Source organism: Elephantulus edwardii, unplaced genomic scaffold, assembly GCF_000299155.1.
Source record: "Elephantulus edwardii isolate Elephantulus edwardi_28Jun2011 unplaced genomic scaffold, EleEdw1.0 scaffold00322, whole genome shotgun sequence".
NCBI classification, from domain to species: domain Eukaryota; kingdom Metazoa; phylum Chordata; class Mammalia; order Macroscelidea; family Macroscelididae; genus Elephantulus; species Elephantulus edwardii.
The window spans coordinates 1,578,171-1,599,158 of NW_006400072.1; the positions used below are offsets into that span (position 1 = coordinate 1,578,171).

The 20,988-nt window shown below is 48.3% G+C and overlaps 1 protein-coding gene across 1 annotated transcript in view; it reads right to left on the reverse strand.

The window, feature by feature from the left end:
• Positions 1-20,988, reverse strand: part of NUP210 (nucleoporin 210kDa) — a 141,967-nt gene that overhangs the window by 24,991 nt on the left and 95,988 nt on the right. Inside the window, exons 18-26 of the mRNA XM_006901376.1 lie at positions 17,704-17,896; positions 17,047-17,153; positions 15,936-16,040; positions 15,747-15,848; positions 3,103-3,231; positions 2,056-2,183; positions 1,806-1,941; positions 438-500; positions 79-258 (exon numbers count right to left, since the gene is read on the reverse strand). Of these exons, the coding sequence (XP_006901438.1) occupies positions 79-258; positions 438-500; positions 1,806-1,941; positions 2,056-2,183; positions 3,103-3,231; positions 15,747-15,848; positions 15,936-16,040; positions 17,047-17,153; positions 17,704-17,896 (1,143 nt within the window). The remainder of the gene's footprint in view (positions 1-78; positions 259-437; positions 501-1,805; positions 1,942-2,055; positions 2,184-3,102; positions 3,232-15,746; positions 15,849-15,935; positions 16,041-17,046; positions 17,154-17,703; positions 17,897-20,988) is intronic.

Here is a 20,988-nt window from a genome sequence, read left to right on the forward strand (position 1 = left end):
GTGACCAAGCACAAACGACACGGCCCAGGGGGAGCGGACCCACATGCAGTTGTGGAAGACCCGAACTCAGCTCCTTACCTGAGACACCACCACGACCTTGCCCGTCTCGGCGTCCACGGCCTGCACGACCCCCTCGACGGTGCCATTGCCCACGGCGAGGCCTTGCACCAGCCCGGTGCTGCTCACTGCTGCCAGGCTCGCATCACTGATGGAGAACAGGATGTTGGACTGAGGCTGGGGGCCGCCCTCTGAGGTGATCTGGAATGGTCGGAGACAGCAGTGCTCATCAGGGATGCTCCCACATGCCCCCTGCACTGGGCACTCCCAAGCCCTGGCAAGACTCTACAGGGGAGGAAGGCAGATAGGTGGCTACCTGCAGCGGAGGAGGGTGGGCAGGTCACAGGGGTTCAAGGGAAGGGTGACTTCTTGGTTCTTACCTGCATGGTGGCTCCAATGATCAGAGTCACCTTCCTGGGTATCAACCTGAATGGGGGGAACACCTGGAGTGGAGACAAGATGGAAAGGTTTGTTGTGTCCCAAGCCCATTTCTGACTGTTTGAAGGAGGACACTCAACGTAACAAAGTGCTGGGCATTGATGAGAGACCTCAACTCTGGGAAGGCCGCAGGGTGGCCAGGCTGGTGGTGCAGGCACCTTGGGATGGTGCCTCACAGGGCCTTCCAGGGCCTCTGCCGCCCACCGAGCCCTGCGCTGCCCAGGAGCGCGCTCTGCCTGCCGTCTGCAGCTGCTGGTAACTGCACTTCATCCCACCGCAGCTGTGGAGTCTGATGTGAAGAAGCACTTCTATTCATTCATCTGAGTCTCCTGTGGGACACCTTGGAGCCGAGCTGTGCTCACAGCATGGTGGCGGCCGCAGTGTCGCATGGGAACTTGAGGGCTCCCTATCTTCCCAAGTGTCTCCAAATCCCTGCTGACAGGATGCATCGGAACAGCTCTCTGCTTCAACTCTCATCTTCTCAGAGGACGAGAGAGGTTCAGGGTGCCAGAGCCAGGGAGGAGACTGCCCCAGCTCCGTCCTCTCACTTCCCACACCCCCACTCCCCGCTGGCAGCTTTAGAAACACCTGCTGGGCCAGTGAGTGCCCTAAGAGAGTGGTGAGGTGCGGGCTGTGTGGGGTTGTACTACTCACAGGCAGAGAGGAATTCCTCATCGCCAGGAGAAAAGCACCCCTTCATCGAGCGTTACAAATGGCAACACACGGCTTAGGAATGTGGACGGAGAGCACCTGCCTGCACCCGTGTGAGACCCAGCTAAAGCTGCTTGCTTTGGTGCTGCTGCTGAGTGACCCTGGATGTGCTTCTGGCTCCTGTTAACACTAATACTACATGGCAGCCCCAAGTCACACAAGGGGACTGGAGCCCTCCTCACGACTGCCTCTTGGGTTGGCAAGGAAAGTGGGAGAGTTGCTCCCCATGTGCAACACCCAAGGAGCACCTGCTTAGCCACGGCTCTCTGAAGACAGCTTCTCTGTCCCCTTCACCCTGTTAGGACTTCAAGGGTGGTTCTGCCACTCCTTGCCACGTGACAAGTGACTGTCCTGCTCTGAGCCATACTGCCCCTCCTGTCACAGGCTGTCTGTGCTGGTCCAGACTCTTGGGACTATTAAAAGCTGCCCTTTGATGAAGGACATGGAAGGACATTGATTTTAACGTGGTCTCTCTATGGTGGCTTCTCAGACTGTCTGTCCCTAACAGTCCCATACTATCACAGGAGAAGTATGCGTGCCCCCCATCCCCTCTCCCACCGAGTCCCGCATAAGCATCGAGGAGAAGGAAGTAGTCTTACTTCAATCTGCTGCGGGGCTGAGCTGATTCTCTGTCCGGCTTTATCAGTCACTGTTGCAGTCAGGCTAGTCTGGCCAATGGTCACCCCGTGGATCAGAAAGGCGGCGGTGTAGTGGTCCAGGGCTTCATTGAGGGCCCTGGAATAGAGGCAGAGGCGGGGCTTCTCATCCCCGACAGACCAGGGGGAAAGGCTGAAGCGAGGGTCACATAGTCCCCTGAGACCCACAGCTCTGAACCCGGGGAAAACTCACACCAGCGTGACAATCTGGGAGGCTGCTTGGAGTTTCAGGTCCATAAAGGCAAAGTACTTGGCCAGGAAAGGCTTCTTGTCAAAGTCCAGCACGCGCACGTACGCCTTGACTGTCTTCCCAATTTCCACCTATATCGTGGTGGAGGGAGACACAGAGAGAGGCTCTGAATGACACCTGACAACTATCTTAGAAAGTACCACAGGCTCAAACTCACGGGCCTGGGAATCGAGGCTGAGCCACCCCCCAGTAACGAATGGAAATGACTAAGCGCTTGTTGTTAGATGCCATCAAGTTGAATGCGACCCTGTGAACAACAGCTCTGAACCCTGTCCTATCCTGTACCATCCTCATCTCTGACACACAGAGCCCATTGCTGCAGTCACTGTGTCACTCCGCCTGGTGGAGGGACTTCCTCTCTTTCGCTGATTCTTCACCTTTACATGTACAAAAGCTTTGAAATACTGCACAAACCACATTCCTTGCTCTCAACGGGAACTCCCCTGTTCACTCCCACTGTGCTATCTGCTCAGGAACATGAGAACTGGGTGGTAACCTCTCCAGGACGAGCCTCAGTTACCGTATGGATCTGGAACAGAAACACCTCATTTCACATGAAAGAAAAAAACTAAACCTGCTCATCACTTAGCAGAAGTCCTTGCTATTAGAAAGCTGACTCAATTGCTCCCGAATTTCCTGAGAAACCAAAACCAATTCTGGGGAGAGAACTCTTTACTCAGCCCAGGCCCATGGCTGACTGAGACGCACAGCAGAGGAAGGGCACTAGTCCCCGCTAAAGGCTAATTCAGAGATGGCTCTGGGCAGGACGCGTGGCCACACTCTAGAGGTCACCATGAGGAGGAAATACCACCTCAGGGGTCACTCTGCTCCACCCACAGGGGGACAGTGGTAGTGAGTCGGCCCTTGGGCGTCCCAGGACAGGGTCAGAGACACTAAAGAAAAACAAAGGGGAAGTCCAGCAGCTCCGTCTCCTTGCCCAGTGGGCTAAAGAGAAGGACCCCCAGTCATACAGTCAGCAAATTAGCTCACCTTGTCCACCACCCGGATGTACAGTTCCTGGATGTCTGAGATGGAGATTTCAGCCTTGGCCGGGGCCGGGAAGGCCAGGCACAGGTCATGGATCATGACAGCAAGGGTGCCCGGGAGCAGCGGGTGCACCTGGAACAGCAGAGAGGCTTTGGTGAGGTGACGATGACAGAGGAACAGAGAGCAAGTCTGAGTTCATCCTGTGCCCAGGGTCTGGAGAGGCTCCATGCCTGACTCCATCAGTGTCACAGGATGCCATATCTTAAGGGACTTCAGGACAAGCACTGGAAGTAGAGAGCAAGGAACGTTCTAACCAAGCATTGCCCTGCCCACCTCACATCACATGGACTTGAAAGGTAAAGTGCTGGGGTGGAACTCAGGGAGTATTTATTTCACACGGCAGTGCTGCCAAGGCAGAGGAATGTGGTTTGAATCCACCAGCTGCTCTGTGGGAGACAAACAGGCATCTTCTCCCATGCCATTGACTGCCTCTGAAAACACGCTGGAGCGTCAGCTGAGTCAGTTCCCACTTGATGATACACATACGTGACATGACAAAACGTGATACAATAGAACATCTTACAAGAGGAGGGAAATAGACATGCAGCAGCTTGGAGGGAGACTCCAGACTCGGATTTCCCTGTGTGACCCAGCAGCCTTCTCCTGGAACCCCATAATCAGCACAGCACTGGAACCCCCACATGAAACAGCAAGTCAGGTTTCACAGCATCCTGCTTTCCAGATGATCTTGTTTAGAACTCACAAAATCTGAGCCCAAGCCATAGAGGCCCTGAGAGCATGTGGTCTCTGAGTCTTTTTCATCTCTGTAGCTCAGCCTTATTTGATGTAGAGCCCTCATAAGGGAACTGAGTAAATGAACAAATCCGCACTAGTGTGCTCCAGTCTTTGCACTGCCAAGTCTCCCTTTCATCCTCTTTTCTCTGTTCCTCACAGAGCCCACCTTTGAAAGTCTCTCCTCTAACCAAATGCATCACGGCCACTCAGGCTGGAGGTAGCCGGCACTCATCTTCATCTCCTTCACATGCACTCACAGAGGCGTTTTGTAACATAGAGGCCTGGATGTCTAATGAGTGGACCATGATGCTGGAGCAGGTAGGGACAAGCTACCGAACCAGTGAGATGTCCACTCGGGTGCCCACATGTCCATCTGGGCCTGCCTCTGCGGCTTGTTGTTGGTAGGTAGGTAGTCTTGCTACCTTGTTGTTCTATGTGCTGCCGAGTCAACTATGACCCATGGCGACCCTACGAACAATAGCTCTGAATCCTGCCATATCCTGAGCCAATCTCACTGTCTTTGACACCTCTGCTGCCATTACCACAAGAAATGAGTCGATCCATCTCATCTGGGATCTTCCTCTCTTGCACTGACTCTCTAACCTACTAAGCATGATGTCCTTCTCCAAGGACTGGACCCTCTGGCCATGTGCCCAAAGTATGTGAGATGGAGTTTTAAAATCCTCGCCTCCAAGACGCAACCTGTTTCACCCTTTCCAGGACAGACCTATTAGTTCTCTTGGCAGTCCATGGTATGTTCAAAACTCTTCTCCACACCACAACTTAAAGGCATTGATTCTTCTTTGGTCATCTTTAGTCTTTGTCCAGCTCTCAGATGCACAGCAAGCAACTCATGGCCTAGGTCAGGTACAACTTAAGTCTTCAGTCTGACATCATTTCTCTTCAGCATTATGGAAAGGTCCCTGACAGAGACTTCCTAAAGCAACTCTTCTTTTGTTTTCTTGATTGCTAGTGCCATCAGTGTTGAGGAGGATCTGAGCAAGACGAATCTTTCCTCCATTTATTATGATGCTGCCTATAGGCCCTGTGGGTGAGAATCTTTCTTTGATGTTGAGATGCAATCCATATTGAAAATTGCAGTCCTTGACTTTCTGCAGCAAAGGCTTCAAGTCCTCCTCAGTTCTGGTGAGCAAGGTTGTGTCATCTGCCTAATGCAGGTTGTTGACGAGTCTTCCTCCAATCCTGGTGCCACATTATTCTTCATTAAGTCTAGCCTCCTGAGTATCTGTTTCATATATAGATTGAAAAGGTACAGAGACAGTATATATCTCTGATGCACTCCTTTCTTGATTTTAAATCATGCAGTGTTCCTTTGCTCTGCTCAGACAACAGCTTCCTGGCCTAGGTATAGGTTTCACATGAGCACCATTGAAATGTTCTGGATTCCCATTCTTCTCAAGGTCAGCCACAATTTGTTGTGATCCACACAGTCAAATGCCTTTGCATAGTCAACAAAATCCAAGTAGACCTCCTTCTGGTGTTCCCTGCTTCAGCCAAGATCTATCTGACATTGGCAATGATGTCCCTTGTGCCACAGCCTCTTCTAAACCCAGCTTGTATCTCTGTCAATGTACTGTTCTAGTTTTTGGATAATCGTCAGCAAGATTTTGGTTGCATGTGCTATTAGTGCTACTGTTTGATAATTTCCGTACTCTGTTGGATCACATTTTTTGAGAATTGGAATAAATACGGATCACTTCCAGTCCATATTCATTCTTCCAGTCCCAGTTGGTGGTCTTACAGAGGGCTTATTTTTGGGGTGGGAGGGTAGTACCATGTGTACAGCAGGCAACAGCTTGAAAAGTCAGAATTCAGGACACACTCACAAAGGTCAAGAACTTGTACAGAGACCACAAGCTTTTGACTTGAAGGGGATCAGCCTGTAGGACCTCATCATACCAGGTGCAAGCTGGGCTCTGGATGCCCACTAATCTGAGGGGGCCAGGTCCCAGATAACCCCACAGAGTGCAGCATGATCGTCCCGTGCTGGACTCAGTTCACCAAGCCCACATGCCCTACAGCCCAGCTCCCACCACACTGGCCTTATCCGGCTGGACTGAACCCTAACCTTTCTGTCAGTAAGTGAATTCATTAACCATTTGCACTTGTTGTTGATTGCCGTTGAGTCGAGCACGGCTCATAGCGACCCTAAGAAAGACCTGAAGCCTTTCTATAACTATTGTAATTTCTCAAAGTTCCCAGAGTTTCCAGAGGCATTTGTTTAGGAAGTGGATGCCAGAGAATTCTACAAAAACTCAATGAGGGGGAGCTCTGGTGGCCTAGTGGCAAGGAGCTGCAACTACAATCCCAGAGGCTCACGGTTCGAATCCACCAGATGCTCTGCCGGGGAAGGAGGGACAATCTCCTCCTGTACCAGTCAGATCTGATTTGATGGTACACTCACACACAAAAATGATAAAATTAAAAAAAAAACCCTCAAAGAGCTCACTTCCATCAGATCGGTTTACACACAGACATAAACAATCACGGCGTGTTGATGGGGATGGAAAGAGAGGAAGAGAGGAGCAGAGGTTAGTGGATGGGTGGGGGGGTAGGGGAAAAACAAGAAGTAGAGAGAATTTGATGAGATGTTGTCATGAATGGCAATTATCAACTGTAGAAAAAAACAACCCCAAAAGACAGCTTATCACCATCTAGTCTGAACCTACTCCTAGCTGACCCTCCCATGGGTTTTCAGGAGGCTGTAAATTGCATGGAAGATTTCCTGTCTTTCTCCTGAGGAGTGGCTGGTGGATTTGAACCACCAGAGGGGTGATTTCTTAGGTTAGTGGTGCAATTCCCTTCACCTACCACCACCAGAGCTCCCCAGGAACAGCACCCCAGCAAACATGTCCTGATTAGAGACCTGAACTCCCTCTAACTGGATGAATGCAAAGTAGCCTGGTGCTTTAGCACTTTTTCCATTAAAATCAGACTAATTTTGTTAAAATGTAGAAATTCTTCAGTGTCACACCTGCAAACCCCAAGAACCTCATTGCTTGCACAGTGCTGATTTGGGCCCACCTTTCAATGCATAGGTAATGCAGGTGGGATAGGAACCTGGCTTGGGTACCCAGCTGTGATGGGGAGGAGTTGGGGAGAAGCCTGGCTTCTGGCCAGGGTGCCCTCCTCCACAGGCCACTTCCCCTAGTGGGGTGTGCTTGAAGCCCCCAACTCCTGAGTGAACAGAGGCTGGAGGGGAAATGGCCAGGTTAGCAGATGGTGGAGTGCTGGCAGGGAGCAGCTGGGAGCTGCAAGTTGGCAGGGATAACTCAGTTCAGAAGGCATGCTCACTCCAAAGAGAAGACCTGGGCTCTCTCCCCAGTGACTGCGCACAACAATAAAGACCCCGGCGTGGAGACCACACTCATGCTCCAAAAGGATGGCTGTGCAATTGCAGCCGTCACCTCGACAACCTGGGATTAAGTACAAGCTGAGGAGCTGGGCCTGCGAGCCACCAGGTCTCCGCTTCCGCTGAGGCCAATCTGCCCTGGCTTTATTACATCCACAAAGAAAATCATTTGAAAATTGCTGAGAGAATGAGCTCTCTTTGAGAATGCAATCTGAGTCCCTGATTTGACACTCTTGCAAAAGTTACTGCTGTCAGAGGCGGCCAGCCCTTCATAATGCAAAGAAATTACATGGTGCACCTACCGTCGGCGGACCCACGCAGCAGAAAGCTTGGGGGTGGGGGGTGGAGAGGGCTGGCTGGCTGGCTTTCTTCTTCTCTCCATCAAAAGGACCATTTTAAACAATGACACAAACTGGTGGGAAAATCAATTCCTCTCTTCCTTTAATTTCCTACTGAATGATATCCAGTCATCTTCTGGATGACAGAACAGAGGTGGGGCCACCACTAACAGAGGCCCCTTGGCCTGACCTGCCCCACAGGATTATGTAAACCAGCTGCTGTCAGGTCAACAAATCCTGTTGACCCCACGCATTTCCCAGAGCAGCTGCCTTCTCTAAGGTTTCTGGTGGCAGGTTTTTCAGAAGTAGAGTGCCAGGCCTTTCTTCTGAGGCACACATCCAACCTTCTGGTCAACAGCTGAGCACGTTACTGCTTGTACCACCAGGGACTCTGCATGTATACACACATCAATTCGTTAGTCTCACAGCAACAATTAAGGGAGAGCTCACTCCAGCCACCTTAGAGATGAAGAATTCGCGTTTGTGGATGCAAAGAGAGGGGGCTTCTCAGCCAGCTGCTGGCAGGTAGGGGTCTGAACCTACTCCTATCACACCCTCTTCCTTCCCAACAGGGTTTGGGGCCCACTCGACTCTATCAGCACAGGAGGGAACACGTGGGGAGAAAAAAATAGGAGGGGGAATCAGCATCCAGAACGCATCCTAATTTCTAAGTGTTGAAGACGCTGCCTGAGAACGTCAGTGGATTCTGGGCCGAAGGGAAAGTCCTGTCATCGCGGAAATGAGAAATGCATGCATTACTGCTCTTCATTAAGGCATTGTGAGCCCTGCCAGAGGCAGCAGTCTGATGGGCACTGGGACTGCGACACCCCTTCACATCCTCCCACTTGGTGCCCCACTTTCTGAGGCTCCGTCACACTGTACGCTTGCCTGTTGGAGAGGAGCAAGGACCGTGCAGAGATTCTGAGAGGCTCCAGCGCCAGGAGCTCTGGTCTGCAGCCGACCCATGGGATGGCCACAATGCACCAGCCAGGGGAGTCTGCACCCTCTGAGGAGCTCAAGGTGGTCAGCATGGTGAGGAGTGACGGCCAGCTCAGGGTAGTGTCCCAGCCTTCCAGGGTTGAGCCCAGGTGTGTGCTCACATGTCCACACCTCCTGCTAGCTGCCTCCTCTTCGAGACACACATGCCCTTCCCATCATTCTGCTCCCAATGACACTAATATAGCCACAGACCCTAAGGCAGAGGAGTCAAAGATTCGACCTTGACCATCGGTGCGGCAGAGCAAGGCTGTGGGCATTCTGAATCCCAGTGCTGCCAACAGATGGGCACTCAATCTCTGTGGACTGAGTTCAAGGGGACTTAGAGGAGTTCCGCAAACAGTAGGCTCTTTCCGGGCTCAACAGTCACAAGTTCCTACACTGCAAACTTCCTTTGAAATACAAAGAACTACTGAGAAGAAAGAAACTCTAAGTTTGAATCGGGTGGAAACGCCTATTTGCAAGCCAGCCAGAAGTAACATAAAGGGCCCTCACAAAGAGTTTTGGGGCCGCACGAAAGAGGACGTAATCACATCCCCAGCAGTGCTCGGTGCATTGTGTGGGCACAATACCCTCCACAACAGCCCTGCGGGCCAGTGCCACGGTGCCTTGCTGATATGCGGGAGCCCAAACGCACCCGCGCCAAGCGCTCGCATCCTGAATGTGTATCAATAGGAGAGAAAGACACATTTTCTGAGCTAATTGGAGGACTGTTGAGGGGCTTTCTTGTCTCGGTGATTAAGGGAATGAGAATGCTGCTAATTAGCAGCTGGAAAGTGCCAGAGAAATGTGTAAATGTCCTTCAGAAACACCCATCTGAAGAAGCTGCTGGAACTTGTCACAGATTATCAACACTCCATAAAGAGTTCTCCATGAGCACTGTAGAACCGGAACCCAATGTCTACCTGCTGCTGGGGTGGGCTTCGGTACCGGCCAGAAACGAAGGGCAGCAGAGACTCTAGTGGTCAGGGTGCCTCCTCGCAGCCTTCCAGGGCAAAAGCAACTCTTACAGGGCTGACCTGTGGATGCTGCTGGTCTGCAAGCATTAGGCCATGTCTGCAGTGGGGTACTCGAGCACACATGCAGTAAAAACCAGAGGAAAGGGTGAGGTGAGGTGTGGTCAGGCCAGTTCACAGTCTACAGGGACGGGTGCTGGAGTTCTGCCACCCGACCACCCCTAACTTCAGGTTCTTTTCTATACAATGGAGACAGATACTCATCAACTCAAGAATCCTAGAATGTACTGCCAGCAGGAACAGCACAAAGGTAATTTGAGATTGCAGTGTTCTAGGATTGAACATTCCTTGGAGAAGGACATCGTGCTTGGAAAGGTGGAAGGATGGCAAAAGAGGGGAGGACCCTCAACCAGGTGGACTGACACAGTGAGTGCAGCAATGGGCTCAAGGGTGTCAGAGATGATTAATATGGCACAGGGCAGGGTTCAGATCTGTTGTTCACAAGATCACTATGAGTCATACTCAATGTTGTTGTTGTTATGTGCTGTCAAGTCAACTGTGACCCATAGTGACCCTCTGTACAGTAGCTCTTAAGCCCGCCCTATGCTGAACCACTCTGACTCTGATACAACTATCCCTATTGCCCCAGTTACTGCATCAATCCATCTCTTACTCAATAGCACCTAATAATAACAGTGACAGGATTGATCAGGGGGCTTTTAAGGCCTCCTGGGGAAATTTCAAACTGAGGTTTGAGTTCTGTCTTGAGTTTTGAGACAAATCTCCCAGCTTCTTCTTGAATGCTTCCTGTAACAGAAAGCTCACTACCTGCAGAAGTAATCTAGTCCACCATTGACTCTTGAGACTTCTTGGATGAAAGGCCTCTCTCTCTGGCCACAAGTCTGTCCTCAGGGCTTACTTATCTTCTTACAAAGGGCTTACAAAGCAGTAGATGTGAGGTAAGATGTGCGGAAGTGTGGCTGGCACTGTACACATTTTTTTTAAGTAGAAACTTCCCTGTTCTTCATAAAGGGGGTAAGTAATTTTTAATCTCTAGAAATAAAGCAAAACAAGGTATACGCCAAGGACTCAGAATTATTTCTGTTCTGAGGCCTTCCTTTTACCAGGAAGGATTTGACAGTGAACACTCAACTTACATGGTCGGAGAAACAGCTAGGGAATTATTCTTCCTTTCACAATGGAATTCCTTTGGTCTTAGGCTTCAAATAACTCGAACAAAAAAAAAATCCTCTGCTGTTAGCTAGTTCTGATTTGGAGAGCTGAACTTTTAAAGAGAACAGAACTCTCCTGGAGAAATCATTCCCAAGACTGTAAATCAATACAGGGCACTCAACTTATACAGTAAGAGCCCAAGTGGAGCACCTGGTGGAATTAGTAGCTTAACCTACAGTGCCAGCAAGGCAGCACAACGTCTAAGGCTTCTTCTAACACATATTTGCTCCCAGGTGCTAAGGAGGTACTTTGAGCAGTAGGCTCTGTCTGCACTCTGAGAAGAACAGGCATATCAGGACCTCTTCACGCCCTCAACACGACAGCCAAAGACCAAATTTGAAAACCAGAGCCCTACTTATCTGAATGCAAAAATGTTGACCAGGTAGCTAAAACTTTAGAAAGAGGGGAGGTAGGGTCTTTCTACACAAACACAGAGACTTCTAGTTTCTTCAGGAAAAGCAGGTCGTCTTGCTTCCGAAGACCGACATGTTGTTGTTGTTATGTGCCGTTGAGTTAACTGCAATTCAAAGTTACCCTATGTACAACAGCACTAAATCCTGCTCTATCCTGTGCCAATCTCACTGTCTTCGACATACCTATCCTAATAAGCCCTGTCACTCAATCAATCTACCTCATAGAGGGTCTTCCTCTCCTGCGCTGCTCCTCCACCCTCCCAAGCATGACATCCTTCTCCAAGGACTGGTCCCTCCTTGCAACATGTCCAAAGTATGTCAGATGAAGCTTCAGCATCTTTACCTCCAAAGAGCAGCCTGGTTTAAACTTCTCCAGAACAAATCTGTTCGTTTTCTTAGAGTCTATGGTATATTCAGTACTCTACTCCTAGACCACGGCTCAAAGGCATCAATTCTCATTCTATCCTCCCTAGGCATTGTCCAGCTCTCTGACACACAGCAAGTGACTGCAAAGTCTCCAGAGTGTATGAGGAGAAGTGTGGTGTCAGGATTGGTGGAAGATTCATCAACAATCTGCATTATGCAGATGACACAACCCTGCTTGCTGAAACAGAGGAGGACCTGAAGACCCACATACCTCTACATAAAAATCAGCCTCAGACATAAACAACATTGAACACTGGACTTCCAAGTTTGAAGGCTTAAGCCATAAACATCCTGGTTTGACTAAGCCACCTGGTATAACAGAGGTCACAAAAGAGTAATGATTTGCATCCGAGGGAAGGGAGGAGCATCTGGGTTTGAAAAGCTCCTAAGTGGTCATCTAAGACACAGCTACAGGTCTCTCCCCTCTGGAAGTGAAACACGACAAAGGTAACCAGAAACTCAGAGAGGACACAAGTCTGCGTGAGACACAGGCCAGCCGGATGGTGTCCAGCTACCCAATCCCACCACTGACTGCCTGACCAAGGTCACAACAGAATGGGTCCAAAATATGGAGAACTCTAATTCAGATTCAAAAAACAAACAAATAGACAGCATGGGCTAGAAGAGAACAGAGGATTCCCTGAGACCACTGACTACTTTAAACCTAGCACTGAGCCCATGCCAAAATCACCCTTTAGCAAAGCGAAGGGTGCCTTTAATGGTATATGATCAAAAAAGGGTATATGATCCATGAGATCAGGGAGCTCTGGGGGCTTAGTGGGGGGGCAGGGCAGAGCAACTGCTTCTATCACTGAGTCACCAGAGCACCCTATATTTTAGATATAAAAGGTAAAGACTTTAGAAATAAGTTCACAGAACTAAAGGAAATTATGTAAAAAAGCATACTACAGTAATCAAACAGTCTGGCACTGGTTCAAAGACAGAATAGGCAACTGATTTTTGACAAGGATGCCACATCCATGCAATGGAAAAAGCACAGTCTCTTCATATTTCTTCATAAATGATGTCTGGCATATTAGGATGGGTAAAGGGAAAGCCAGTATACAATAAGGGATTGATCAACAAAATATCATGAAAGGGAAGCCAGAATGACATGACTTAGACGAACGATTCTTAGGTATAACATGAAAAGCACAAGCAACACGAGAACTAATAGGTAGGTTGGACTTTATGAAAATTATTTGTTTTAAAGAAAACACACAAGAAAATGAGAAGTTAACAGAATAAAAAAATATTTCCAAATTATGTATCTGATAAGGACTTTGAACAAGATTATACAAAAAATATTTTTCAAATTGACAATTAAAAAAACTCCAACAACTCAATTAAAAAAATCAAATAACTCATAAAAAATAACATTCCTTTGTTAAGACAATCACTGGATGCAAAAAGTCAGAGGATGACACTTTTGAAGTATGGCTAAAAAAAATCTACACCAAGAATAAGAAGAGATGGCTGTGCTTCCTGGTTATTCCATGAGATTCTCCATGACCAGATCCCCAACTTTATTTCTGCATCCCTAACTTTAAGGCTAGGTTGCTGCCAAGGTCAGTTTCAATTTTAGCTTCTCTGACATCAGGGAGGTGGTTTAACTTATGATAGCAGATCTGCAAGAACAGGTAATGCTCAAAGCCAGGTTTGTCCTGCTCACTCGTGACTCAATCGGAATCCCTCCCTTACACCAAACCCCGAGTCACCCTGGGCCTCTCTCAAGCCCACAGAAAGTCTGATTACGTGCTGATACGACACATACACTTGGTAAGCACCCCTTTAACAAAACGAAGAAAGGGGTTAGGTTGAGAGGAAGCCAGAGGCAACAGCACAGCTGAAATGTCCCAGTACTGCTGGGGATCAGAGCTACTGTAGTTGTAATCACCTACATTCATCTCTCATGAGAGCAGTTTTATTATACAGTGGTGAGTTCCTCTGAAATTGCTAATTTTTCATAACTGCATAATAACCCATCATGCAAATTTTTGTACATTTCAGGTTTTCTCTTTTCTTGAAAACAAAACAAAATAAACATAAAAAGTTTCTAAGAAGAAAATAGCTAAGCTCAAGTGACTAATTTCATTAAAACGAATCAGCCTACGCAGCAACACAGAAAAGACAATACAGGATAAAATGATTGTGTGTGGTTCAGGGAGTACTTAACAGGACTTTTTCCAGCCCCTTTGTAATTCTCACCAAGTGAGTGGGTCAAACTCAAACCCATTGCTGATGAGTTGAAATCGACTCATATTTGGCCCTTTGCTGGGTTTCTAAGATTATAAATTGAACTGGAAGAGACTATTTGTTCTTTCTCCTCAGTGCTACTGGTGGATTTGAGATTCCAGAAAGGCTTGGCCTTTGAATTAGCGGTACAGTTCCCCATGGACAGCACTTCCAGAGGTTGTTAAGTGACTGGTCAGACTATGCAAACCCGAAGTGTTTGTGGCGCACCAAGGGGATTAGATGGCTTATTAATAATGAAAATAAAATGCACACCACTCATGAGGGTGGGACCACACAACTAATGTGTTTAAAATCTTAACGAGGGTATTGATTAGTTTTGCCATCCCACAAGGCTTGGAAGGCTCCACTTCAAAGGCAGAATATGGGGATCTTTGCTACCATCAAAAGAGAGGAGCCAGAGAATGAAGCACATCTTTTGGAGCTGATGTCCCTGTGACTATCAGAGACAGAGAATTCTAATACCAAAGAGAAGATGCTAGACTATGAGATGGCATGAGAAAGGATGGCGGCAGCAGACAAGGCAGAAACCATGGACTGGTGTGAGACAGAGCTGAGGGCTCATGAAGTGAGAAAGAGGAGAACTTAGTGGTGGGATGGATTTGCTTGGAAGAGTTAGGCTTATCAGCCCCCCTAGGCACCTCTGGGCCTACGATGATTGGGAGAACAGGGTGCCACTAGGCACAGAGCTGGCAGAGCTAGGAGAGCAAGGCTGAATACCAGCAAGAAGCCTGCCTATGAACAGCCTGAGAAGAAGTGGTCCTGAGTGAAGGGCTGTATCCTGAATATTCCCAAACCTGAACTGTAACCCATGATCTTCCTAATAAATCCCATGATCGTAAGTGTTGTCTGTGAGTTCTGTGTAGCCATTGCAATGAATTATCAAACTCAGTAGAAAAGTAGTGAATGTTGCAAGGACAGCTGGTGCTTGCAATGGTTAGAGCGAGGAGCATGAGGGGATGTCTGACTTGACAGGAACGGAATGGATGGGCACAGCTAAGGCAACATTTTCAAGAACAGAGAGGGTCAGAAATAAACAGGGAAAAGCATCAAAAGGTGCTATGTCTTTTAAAAATAATTTCTTTATGCTCGTTGTGATATTGTCTATAAAACAATATTTTAATTTGGGAAATTAACAATGAATGAGGGTGAAGAGTGACTTGATGAAGGTAAACAGTGTCACTAAAAAGGCCACAAGAAAAAGAACCTTTTGGTACTTGTTATGGCATATGTTATTTTGAAACAATAAAAAAATTCTATGTGAATATATTCATTTGTAGGCATATATGTCTACAGGTATGTAGTTGTGTGTGCATGCATAGGTGTATGCATATGTATATGAATTTCTGCGACTTTACGCTAGTGTAGCTCTGGTGGCTTAGTGGTAAGGAGCTGTGCTGCAAATCCAAAGGCACAAAGTTCAAATCCACCGGCAGCGCCATGTTGGTGGTATAGTGGTGAGCATAGCTGCCTTCCAAATGCACCAGCAGCTCTCTGCTGGAGAGATGGGCAATCTTCCTGTGAGACATACTACCTTTGAAAACCTGCTGAAGGTCAGCTATGTTCTAATTAGATGGTAAACAACAACAGCCCATTAACCATCTGCATCATCTAGAGAGACTCCAGATAATCTTAGGTGCCATTGAGTCACCTATGACTTATAGTGACCCTATGAATAATGGATCTGAGCTTTGCCCTATTGTACGTCATCCTCATCATTCCTAATATACTTGAGCCCACTGCCAGATGATCTAAAGATCTTGCTAATTACAGTCTGTATTATTAAGGGTCTGTTTTTAAAACAATTGTTCCATTAAGCCCACAACAGCCCACGTAAGGAACAAGAATGTTTGCCTGTCCTCACCGTGGCGATGCCCCTGGTCTCCTGGTAGGTCACTTTGATGATGTCTGAGATGCTGGTGTTGAGGAAAAAGTAGCCAGAGCCTCCTCTGATGTGGAGTTCCACCTGTGATGGCAAGATGTGGGACGATTCAGGTCTGTGGTCATACATGGCCTCCCAGGCAGTGTGGGGCAGGGAACAGAGCAGCTCTACCTGGACTCCAGGGTGGTTGTAGATGGTCACTTCCTTTGGATTCACTCTCACATCTTCTACCAGAATCAGCTCAATGGAGGCTGACACTGGTAAGAGAGGATCATACTGCAAAGACAAGGTCAAACTCATCAGACCCAGACATCAGGTCCAGTACTAGGCTGGCCTGTAGGACCCTTCAGAGAGCAGTAGGTCACATGCTTGGATGTGCTACTTTCTGGACACAAACCCCCAAAGGCATCATCTCCTGAGTCCAAAGAAAGGGGTACTTGTACATGCTCTTGGAGGTGTCCCTGGAGACCACCAAGGCTAAGTGAATGTCTTACCCTCCATGCTCACTAGAAGGAGAAGGTATCACTGGTGCTACCTAGACACCACTCTATTCTACCCTCTGAGGTCCTAAGAGCTGTGATGGCAAGTGATTCTCAAGAATGCTTTTTGTGTTTACTAATTTTATATGTGGACTTGGGTAAGTATGCTGCCTAGTGGTCTGGTCAAACACTATTCTAATTGCTTTTACAGTGTGTAGCTGCCCTGGTGCAAAGAGGCAGAATGGGTGGGGAGGGATGCATTTGCATCCCACAGGGAAGTGCAAGGGTGTGAGGGTTTTGAGTCACACAGACAGGAAGCATAAGACCTCAGGTTGTGGAAGAAGTCCTGCCCCAGTGCTCAGGAAAGACTCCCCTGGGGGTGAGAGTTTTAGCTGGTACTGGTAGACAGAGGATATCAGTTCAGGCAAGAGAACAGCAGGTTTAAAAGTCTGGTGCTACAAAGCATTGGACACCCTTGGTGGGGATCTGTAGGACAGGGTGTGGGAGGAAAGATGGACAGGTAAATCTTGACTGAAAATAAGGATGTAGGTCCTTCATAAAGGTCCTGAGGACAACTACAGGTGGTAGGCCAACGCTGGGAGGTGCAGATTGGTTTGTGCCATGGATCACCCCATAGGCTGAGTGAAGGACTGGTGACCAGGAAGGGGGCCCAGAATTCAGATGAACAGTGGTGAACTGAGGGCTGTAGGGCAGAGAGGTTGATCAGGACCCTCAGATACTAAGTAAAATTTGTGCAGAAGTAGGATGACTCCCGGCTCCCCACTGGTGTGGCCATGAGATACCGGCAGCTTCGTTCTGGCTGCGCTGAGGTGAGACTGCTGGTAGCCTGTCACAGTGGCAGAGATGGATGTAGTTCCCGAAGCCTCATGCACCAAGATGGCCTGCAAACCTAGGTCCGGGATGAGAAATCAATGTTTCGTTTCTGCTGCCTTTGAAACAGTCCCTCCCTTCCACCTTATGAGACATTTCAAATTTCCAGTCCTCAGAAGATAGTTGTTGAGATGGTTTATGCATTAGAGTTCACGGAGCTGAGCAAACCTCCATGGAGCAACTAAGATGAGCTCATGGTGATGGACTCAAGTCTGGGCTGCTCAAGGGTCTAGAAGGTGGCATTTTATGAAGCAGCCCAGGTGGTACAGCTCAGGTGGATGGTCTACGAAATCTGAGACTGGGTTAGGTGTCCCAAGCCTCAGCTTTCCCATTCCTGATAGGAATACCAATCCCTACCTCACACTACTTCTATGCCTAACTCAATCAGACCCAGGAGCTCGTAGGGCTCCCAACCGTCAGTTCTAGATAAAGTCAAGACCAGATTTCAAATCACTGTCCATACACCTGGATGACACCTGCCCACTTAGCATACTTTTGGTTTACTTGTGACTTTCATTACTCTCCTTCTCCTCCTTCCAGGGCCACCCAAGTTCACTAGCCCAGCGTACCATGCAGCTTCTTCTGGCCGCTCCCATCATCCTGGGACACCAGCTGCATGGGTAGGCTGAGCTCAATGCTGGCCAAAAGCGGCTTGGTGGATTCCCATTGGATGTTCAGAGAGCTGAAGTTGTCAAATCGGCGGCCCTGCTGGTCGTAGGCAGCCAGGTTGAGCAGAGGGCTGCGGTGGTTGGAGACAGGCACCTGAAAGAAGGCAAACATCAGATATCAAAACCATGGCCTGCACTGGGCGTATCTATTCTGATTTTAATACATAATATTTTATTGTGCTTTCAGTGAAGGTATACACAAAAGTTAAGTTTTCCACTCAACAATTCCTACACAACTTGTTTAGTGACATTCGTTACATACTTCACAATATGGGGACACTCTCCATATTTATGTTTTCAAGAATTTAGTTTAAAGTTCCTCTCATAGGGACATCACATTTGGAAGGGTGGAGGGACAGCGCGAGAGGAAGACTCCGGATAAGATGGATTGACTCAATGACTGGCGTTCTGTGGGTAAGTGTCAGAGAAAGAAATTGGCTCAAGATAGCAGGGTTCAGAGCTGCTGCACACAGGGTTGCTATGAACTGCAAGTGACTGGATGGCACATGACAACAACAACAACTAGTTAGTCACTTTTCACAAATTTAATATGGTACCACTTTAAGCAAAATTTTAAAAGCTTGCACTTATATAGTTTCATAAATCATCCCATCTCCCAATATTCTATGTGCTATATGTATAATATGTACTGTAACAACCTATATTGTAAACCATACAAGATATTATAAATTTTCTTTTAGGTAATAATACATGTTTTAAATAAATTAAGATGACCAAAAAAGCCAAAACAAAACAAAACCCAACTTCCTCTCATGATCTCATCTTTGTTTTAAGGTAATTGTTGACTGTTTGGTTTCATATAGATGGTTTTTTTAAAAGGTCTGCAGTACCTATTGGTGATATTTTTTGAGAGTTCACCTATTATGTTGTTAAAAGATGATGTTAGGATGGTTTTGGTTCAAGGTGTGAAGAATTTTCAGGGCCGCAGTCCTGAAACGTCTTTCAGTCTCAACCGGAGCGGTAAGCTTGGTTTTGCAAAATGTAAGGCTCTTTTTCACATTTCCCCCTCCTTCTTTCAGGGTGCATCTATTAAGGCTCTAACTGGGGGAATATCTGCTCTTGACTACCTGGTGTACCCTGAGCCTGTCCAGTTGCTTCTTAGTGGGAACCTTGTGGGGTTCTAGTCAGAGAGTGGGAAGGCCTCACTCTAACGAGTGAATGAGTCACTCTAACTACCACCTAACTCACCAGCAAGGTTTCCTTTGACCACCTTCAACCCAGCCTCAATTCAGGCCTTTTTTTTTCTGCTTAAAGAACATTTAAAATGTCTAGAGGCAGTTTTGATGGTCATAAGACAGGAGAGAATGTTACTGGAATCTAGTGGGTAGTCACCAGGGAGGCTATTAAACATCTGGCAGCGCCCAGGACTGCCCCACAGCAAAGGATGATCCAGCCCACAGCGTCAGGGGTACCACTACTCAGAGACCCTAACGCAGCATCCCCTGAGGCCTGTCTCTTCCCCTTCCGATCTCCCTCCCCATCCACAGCCCACACACACCTAGCTCCTGCCGGAAGTCTCCCTTGCTGGTTCAGTTTGAATGCCAATTACAGTAACTAAAATTTCTCTGAGCCTTTCTGTTTGCGAAACTCCTTTCAGAGCTGATTTCTCAACTGATCCTTAAAATAACTCAGTGAAGCAGGAGTTGTCATCTCCAGACTGGGGAACAGGAAGGAGACTGTGGCAAGGGAAGGAAAGGAACTCATGAAGGGCCTCGGCTGGGGGCACAGACCTTGGGCAGTAAACGTTCTTGACTCACACAGTAGATGGCATGGGTGGAGGGACCACAGGGCAGCAGAGCAGAGGGCTAAGTGTATAGCTAGGCGCCACAGCATGGTACACGTCAGCTCCCCTCTCAATATCTGTGTACATTTAACTCCTGAGCCTTAGTTTTCCCATCTGTTAAGTGGGAAACACATGGATTCTACCTTACACAACTTTTTGCTTTGAACTAGATTGTGTGAACTCATCTTAAAGAGTCAGGGCTGTTGTGGGCAAGGATCCTATGTGGCCCTCATTAGCATGGTCCACAAGCATTTCCAGTCTCCTCCCAGGCCCAGCTCAGTTAAGAGGGGCTGTATTTCTCTAACCTGTGGGGTAAGTGGTGACCTTACCACTTGCCTGGTCAGAGTAACGAGGCCCATGACTTGTCGTGACTCCAAGTGGAAGCTCTAAGGGTTCAAGCATGACTGTCAGCCTTACTTTCTCTCCATGTCCTACATGGTGGCTGCTCCATGGTCCAAGTCCCAGAATAAAAATGAGCAATGGCACGCTCCAGGTGAGTATGCAGCAGACAGGCCAAGTCTGTCCTGACCACAGTCACCAAACTGCATACCTCCACCATGAGATTCCTCTCCTATTCTCTGAAGCTCTCCCACCTCTCTAAGGTGCCAAAAACACAAATTTCATGAAAATGACACACATTCTGAACATGCATCTTCCTAATTCAAGCCAGAATACCCACCCTGACAAAGGCTTCTATACTTATTCTTGGCATGACTTGGCAAGATGTAACTAGGCGGCAGGGACCACAAGGGACATACTGTAGATGTCATATTCTATTCTCCAGAAGCACTCAGGAATCCCTTTCCCTGCTTCTCCAATAGTTTTCAGATGCCATCATGTCCAGTCTAACTCACTGGGACCTGATGGAAGTGTAACAGAATGCAACCCAGCTGAGGCCCACAACATCCACACAACCCACGCTGTGTCCACGCTCACGGCTGCGGCAACCCAGCTGAGGCCCACAACATCCACACAACCCACACTGTGTCCACCCTCAGCTGCTGCAACCCTGCAGAGGCTCACAACACTCACACAACCCACGCTGTGTCCACGTTCACGGCTGCTGCAACCCGGCTGAGGCCCACAACATCCATACAACCCACGCTGTGTCCACGCTCACAGCTGCTGCAACCCTGCTGAGGCCCACAACATCCACACAACCCACGCTGTGTCCACACTCAGCTGCTGCAACCCTGCAGAGGCTCACAACATCCACACAACCCACACTGTGTCCACGCTCACAGCTGTTGCAACCCTGCAGAGGCTCACAACACTCACACAACCCATGCTGTGTCCACGCTCACGGCTGCTGCAACCCTGCTGAGGCCCACAACATCCACACAACCCACGCTGTGTCCACGCTCACGGCTGCTGCAACCCTG